We start from the raw sequence: 7,487 nt of genomic DNA, 5'->3' as shown, positions 1-7,487 counted from the left end.
AGCTGCTGCATTTGACCTAACCGTAGTCAACACTCTAGCTCCGAATTTGTATTAAAGAAGCATTCTAAGCAGTTTTTTTTGTCTTCTTAAAAATAAAGATGTAACTTGTTGGTTTATCAGCTATTAATTCATACCTGTATACAATAGCGTTTGCAGGATATGAAGCTCCACTTTTGAGGTAAGTAGAGTTCCCTTGTTGAGATTTGATGCCTATTCTGTATCAATACTTTTCTTTTATAAGATTTTCATGTGAAAGATATGAGTATCCAATCAAGTGGCATAGCCGCACTATGCCTAGGATGGTCAAGCGAACACCCTTCGTTGAAAAATATATTACGTGTATAAGTCAAATACAATATGTTATATTTTGAACACACTTAATATAGTTGAGTCAGGCAGTGCAGCGGTCCAAGGTGTTCAAAGTAATGTGTTGTTCGCAGGATCAAAGTAATTTTCCCATTTTGTTTGCCAAAACTAAATGGAAATCACCGTGGTCTATTTGGCTCTTTTTCAATTAGTTTATACTATTCATTGACCAAAAAATTATTGACTTGCTTTGAGTTTGAACACCTTGTCGAGATTCCTGGCTACGCCATTGGTCCAATCCAAAACCTTTAAGCTAAACCTTGAGGCAACGGGTGGAGTAATTCGGGATAATTTGCACCCTTTTGGAATGTAATAAATCTTATAAATTATTAGCGTAATTAACTTGTATAACAGGTTACTTACCTTTTATCTTGGTTACTAATTAATATTATTAAATAAATTTATTTTATTTATAGATAATTGTCTTTTAAGTAACTTGATCGTATAATTTATATTTATAATGTCAATGCGTAGAAGTTAAAACTCTTTTGGAAATGTTTGCACAATCGATCAGGGACAAGTGTAGTATTCTTTAACACTTTATTCTCTATCAAAGTAGTAGTAATCCTAATGATAATACCTCAATATTCTGCTGCTTGTTGGATAATTTAGGAAGCTAGCAGATAAAGTTGCAGCTGCAGGGTACTTGGTGGTTGTTCCTGATTTCTTCTATGGTGAACCTCAACATAACGTACAGACATGGTTAAAAGATCATGGCGCGGTTAGTCTCATTCTATGTGAACTTAATTTCAAAGAACATGAGGGAATTCCCGAATAAATATGCCAATTGCTGCAACACTTGAAACTATTTACTTAACTTGGCAGAAATGCTGATATTGATGAATCTGTAATAGTAATGTGTCTTGGAGATAAATAGCTTTTGTGTAACTCGTTTTAAGAGTATTAGATATTGAATTTGTTTCTGACATCATTTGGGACAAATTAAAGGATGTGAAGATGCTAAAGCAGTGGTTGAATCTTTGAAAAGTAAAGGTGTTTCTGCCGTAGGTGCAGCAGACAAATATGTCTTTCTATTCCGAACTATAGTACATTTCCTGTTTTTACTGTTGCGGAAGCCAAATGTATATAGTGTGAATAAGTCACAACTACTATACCAAAAATTATGACAGCCACCAAATAATAAATAAGACAATAAAGCAACAATAAAGGGAACACCAGAATTTACGAGGTTCGGCTAATTTTGCCTACTCCTCGGACACAACCAATATTTTATTTCACTCCAAAAATACAAGTGAAATAATACTAAAGAGAGAAGATACAAATGCCTTAAACAGATGAGAAGGCAAATGAGAGGTGTGTTTCAATCCTAAACATTAGGCCTTCTTTTATAGGGGAAAAATCTCCCCCAAACTTAACTCCCAACCAATGTGGGACTTTGGCATTTTGCCAAACTTCAACAAATCTCCACCTTGGCAAAATTTCACATTTTCAATTCTCTCTCAATAACAAATTTTGGTTGTGTCTTCATCTTCAATCTTCAGTGTTCAACAATGTTGATCAAATCCAAACAATGTTGAAACTTGATCGCAGTCACCACCTTAGTTAGCATATCAGCAGGATTCTCCGTAGTATGAATTTTCTTCACTGTGACTCCTCCTTCTTCTATGATTTCTCGTACGAAATGATACCGAACATCAATATGCTTCGTCCTTGCATGATAAACTTGGTTCTTCGCTAATTGAATAGCACTTTGACTATCACAAAAAATTGTGATACCTTTTTGTTCAACACCAAGCTCCTTTAGCAATCCTTGAAGCCAAATTGCCTCCTTTACAAGCCTCTGTAATAGCCATGTACTCTGCCTCTGTTGTAGACAAAGCAACTGTTGACTGCAAAGTAGACTTCCAACTAACTGGTGCTTTTGCAAAAGTAAACACATAACCAGTAGTTGATCTTCGTTTGTCCAGATCACCCGCAAAATCTGAGTCACAATATCCAACTACAGACTGATTGTATTCCTGCTCAAAAACTAACCCGACATCTACAGTATTATGAATATACCGTAGAATCCACTTCACAGCTTGTCAATGCTCCTTCCCTGGATTGTGCATATATCTGCTAATAACTCCAACAGCTTGTGAAATGTCAGGCCTTGTGCAAACCATTGCATACATCAAGCTACCAACAGCATTTGCGTATGGTACCTTTGACATATACTTTCGTTCAGCTTCATCCATTGGCGACATAGTAGTACTTAGCTTAAAATGGGAAGCAAGTGGAGTACTAACTGGCTTAGTCTTGTCATCTATGCCAAAACGTTGAAGTACTCTCTTCAAATATTCCTTTTGAGATAAACAGAGTTTCTTTGAACGTCTATCTCTAATTATCTCCATGCCAAGAATTTTCTTTGCCTCACCCAAATCCTTCATCTCGAACTCCTTCTTCAGTTGAATCTTCAACTTATCAATTTCTTCCAAATTCTTGGAAGCTATCAACATATCATCAACATATAGGAGAAGATATACAAAAGAACCATCTTTAAGCTTGTGCAAATACACACAATGATCGTATTTGCTTCTCTTGTACCCTTGCCGCAACATAAACTCGTCAAATCGCTTGTACCATTGTCTAGAAGATTGTTTCAATCCGTACAACGATTTTTCAAGTTTGCACACCATATTTTCTTTTCCAGCAACTTTGAATCCTTCTGGCTGAGTCATGTAGATTTCCTCCTCCAAGTTTCCATGTAAAAACGCAGTTTTTACATCCATCTGAACTAGTTCCAAATCCAATTGTGCTACCAAAGCCAACATAATTCTAATGGAGGAATGTTTTACAACTGGAGAAAATACTTCATTGTAATCAATTCCCTCCTTTTGAGCATATCCTTTGGCCACCAATCTTGCTTTGTAGCGAACATCTACTTGGTTAGGAAATCCTTCCTTCTTTGCAAATACCCATTTGCACCCAATTGCTTTCTTTCCCTTCGGGAGATTGGCCAATCTCCATGTATGATTCTGATGAAGGGACTGTATTTCATCATTCATGGCAATCCTCCACTTATCTTCTTCTGAACTTTGGACTGCGTCTTTATAAGTGGTAGGAACATCATCAGCTACAATTGAGGTTGCACAAACAACCGTTTCTATGAGACGAACAGGTTTCGTTATTGTTCTTTTTGGCCTGCTGGTTGCTATTGATTCAAGTTGTTGTTGAGGTTCCTGAGTTGGAATCTCCTCTACTGGCTCTCCTTCCAGAGGGTAATCTTCATTTGTTTCCTCCTCTGCTTCTTGTGTAGGAAAAATAAATTTTCCCTCAAACTCCACCTGCTTAGAAGCACCTTTATTTTGTTTGGTATCTTCTGTTACCTTATTTACCATAGATTCATCAAAGGTAACATCCCTGCTGAATATTACTTTCTTTGTCATAGGACACCATAAGCGATATCCTTTGACTCCAGAAGTAATTCCCATAAAAATAGCCTTCTTTGCCCTTGGATCCAATTTTGACTCCGTCACATGATAATATGCAGTTGAGCCAAACACGTGCAAAGAGTTATAATCTACAGCAGGTTTTCCATACCATTTTTCAAATGGTGTCTTGCCATCAATAGCAGCAGATGGTAGACGATTAATGAGGTGGCATGCATATGTAATTGCCTCAGCCCAAAATTCTTTGCCCAAGCCAGCATTGGACAACATACACCGTACCTTCTCCAGCAAGGTCCGGTTCATACGTTCTGCCACTCCATTCTGTTGTGGTGTATGTCTAACAGTGAAGTGTCGGACGATGCCATCATTTTCACAGACCTTATTGAAATGATCATTTTTGTATTCACCTCCATTGTCTGTGCGAATACACTTGATCCTCCTGCCTGTTTGATTCTCCACCATCGTCTTCCATTTGAGAAAAATTCCCAGCACTTCATCTTTGTTTTTCATTGTATACACCCACACTCTTCGAGAAAAATCATCAACAAAGGTTACAAAATAGTGCTTCCCACCCAATGAAGGTGTTTTGGAAGGACCCCAAACATCAGAGTGTACATAATCCAAAATGCCTTTAGTATTATGGATCGCTGTACCAAATTTAACCCTTGTCTGTTTCCCTTTGACACAATGCTCACAAAACTCCAAGTTGCAAGCCTTTACTCCTTTTAACAATCCTTGATCTGATAGAGTTTTCAAGGATTTTCCTCCAGCATGTCCCAAGCGCATGTGCCATAGCTTGGTTGCTTCTGCCTCTTTGTCGTCACTGGATGTCACTGTCACTGTCCCAATAACTGTACTGCCACGATAGCGGTACATATTATTATTCTTCCGATTAGCCTTCATTACCACTAGTGCACCGGAGCATACTCTCATCACTCCATTTTCTGCAATGATTTTGAACCCTTTTGATTCTAGGGCTCCCACAGAGATGAGATTCTTCTTCAAATCCGGTACATATCGAACATCTATCAATGTTCTGATCATTCCATCATGGTTCCTTAATCGTATTGAACCAATGCCATATGAGGTAAGAGGGCTGTTATCCGCTGTGTGGACGACTCCATATTCTCCTTCTTGAAATTCCACGAACCAGTCCCTGTTGGGACACATATGATAGCTACAAGCCGAGTCCATCAACCATATGTCTGATGATGTTGATGACTCTGTTGTAACTAATGAGAAGTCTGAATCATCACAATCAGCTACATTTGAATCCATAATGGCCTTTCCATTGTTATGTTTGGCCTTATTCTTCAACTTCGGACAGTCTTTCTTCCAGTGCCCTTTTTCTCGACAAAAGGCACATTCATCTTTGCTGGGTCTGGATCTTGACTTGGATCTTCCCTTCTTTGTCCTCGTTTGATTTTGAGGACGACCCCTCACAAATAGTGCTTCTCCTTCTCCGCCCTTCTGTTTTTCTCGCTTTCTTTGTTCATAGCTGTACAAAGCCGAACAAACTTCTCTGAGAGAAATTTCGTCATTTCCATGGAGTAGAGTAGTTTCAAGGTGCTCGTACTCATCAGGAAGTGACGCCAACAACATTAAGGCCAAGTCACCATCATCATAAGTTGTATCCATATTTTGCAAATCTGTGACCAACTTATTGAAACTGGTGATATGTTCATTCATCGTGGTACCAGGAACATAGGTGAAGTGAAACAGTCTCTTCTTCATGTACAATTTATTTTGACTGTTTTTCTTCAAAAATTTATCCTCTAGTGCTTTCCATAATTTACTTGCAGAAGTTTCCTTTGTGTATGGATATTTCTGCTCTCTAGCAAGGTAGGATCGAATGGTACCGCAAGCAACACGGTTGAGAATCTTCCAATCTTCTTCTCCAATAACATCTGGTTTCTTTTCTTCAATGGCCAGATCTAGCCCTTGTTGAAAAAGGACATCTAGAACCTCGCCTTGCCACATCCCAAAATGTCCGGACCCGTCAAAAATTTCTACCGCAAATTTCGCATTTGACACAATTCTTGTCATAAGCGAAGATGCCAATGATGACGTATTGTTGACACTTGATGTAGATTCTTCTTGTTTATTGTCTCCCATATTTGACACAAATATTATTTAATAGCTGACGACACAAATCAAGATTATTCCTTTCTGATGTAGAAGATCAGACTAAGCTGCAACCACAGAGCATACTCAGACAGAACCTTGACTCAGTTACCAAGATAAATCTTTTCTGATGTGGAAGATCAGACTATGCTGCAACCACAGAGCATACTTAGACAGTACCTTGGCTCTGATACCAATTGTTGCGGAAGCCAAATGTATATAGTGTGAATAAGTCACAACTACTATACCAAAAATTATGACAGCCACCAAATAATAAATAAGACAATAAAGCAACAATAAAGGGAACACCAGAATTTACGAGGTTCGGCTAATTTTGCCTACTCCTCGGACACAACCAATATTTTATTTCACTCCAAAAATACAAGTGAAATAATACTAAAGAGAGAAGATACAAATGCCTTAAACAGATGAGAAGGCAAATGAGAGGTGTGTTTCAATCCTAAACATTAGGCCTTCTTTTATAGGGGAAAAATCTCCCCCAAACTTAACTCCCAACCAATATGGGACTTTGGCATTTTGCCAAACTTCAACATTTACAACTCTTTAGCTTTTCCTTATCCTTAATAGAAAGAGAGATTCAGGAATGGTTGTCTCTAAATTGGCAAAATATGAGAGTAGTATTGGGGCTGCACTTATCTTGCATCCTGGTCCTATTACAGTTGATGAGATAAATGGTAAATTACTCATCTTCCATGACTTTTAGAGCTGATAAATAATGTTGTATTTTCCAGAGGCAAAAGTTCCAACTGCAATATTAGCAGCTGAGCATGACCATATATTTCCGCCTGACCAAGCGAAGCAGCTAGGCGATGCTTTATCTGCAAAATCCGAGGTAATGTGGTATCTCTTAAAGCATTTAGGTTTGTTAAATGGCAATAAATTAACTACATTACAATAAAGAATGGTAGAATTGGATAATTTGTCATTAGCATTGTCCCATTGATATAGTTCAATATCAAAAAAGGATGAAGTATATATATATTGAAATCATCTGTATTTTCTAAAGGGAAACTAACTTTTCTTTTTTATGTAAAACTGTTACCCCTGTGCAGATTGAGAGCTTTGTGAAGATATTTCCTGGAGTTCAACATGGATGGACAGTTCGATACAATGTTGAGGATGAATTGGCTGTCAAAGCTGCAGAAGAGTCTCACTCAGATATGTTAAACTGGTTTATCAAGTGAACAAGAAAGAACTAGAATTGAAACATCATTTTCAGGAAAGGAGATTGCAATAGTTCCTCAAGTAAATTGAGAATATGTAAAGTACACTGCATTTGCTGATATGCAATGCAATGAAATAAGGATCATGTTTTTTAGGTTTTAACTTATGATGCATGTTTCTCTCAAACCCGCTTTTATGTGATCTAACATTATGCGCTTGTCCCACAACATCCCTTAGAGAAAGAGTCAAACGGCGGACATTAAATATATAGGAGAAATGAAGATTTATTAATGCAGAATAAATAGACTCGCTTTTCCTGTTAAGAATAGGTACCCGTTTTCTTGTTTCTGTTTCAATTGCATTCTATCTCATCATATTATATTTTGTTTTGCAAGATTAGAAAATCAAAATTCACATAAT

The 7,487-nt window shown here is 37.5% G+C and overlaps 1 protein-coding gene across 1 annotated transcript; it reads left to right on the top strand.

The window, feature by feature from the left end:
• Positions 1-1,310: 1,310 nt before the first annotated feature.
• On the top strand, positions 1,311-7,188 carry LOC104236394 (hydrolase pyvD-like; the record flags this gene model as incomplete). The annotated part of the gene is made up of 4 exons (XM_070147964.1): positions 1,311-1,391; positions 6,475-6,577; positions 6,635-6,735; positions 6,956-7,188. Coding segments are annotated over 4 exons (417 nt in total), but the record flags the coding sequence as incomplete, so codon positions are not given.
• Positions 7,189-7,487: the final 299 nt, after the last annotated feature.

The sequence above is a fragment of the Nicotiana sylvestris genome, chromosome 1, assembly GCF_000393655.2.
Source record: "Nicotiana sylvestris chromosome 1, ASM39365v2, whole genome shotgun sequence".
Lineage (NCBI taxonomy): Eukaryota > Viridiplantae > Streptophyta > Magnoliopsida > Solanales > Solanaceae > Nicotiana > Nicotiana sylvestris.
This window is presented reverse-complemented; position numbering and strand designations above follow the sequence as displayed.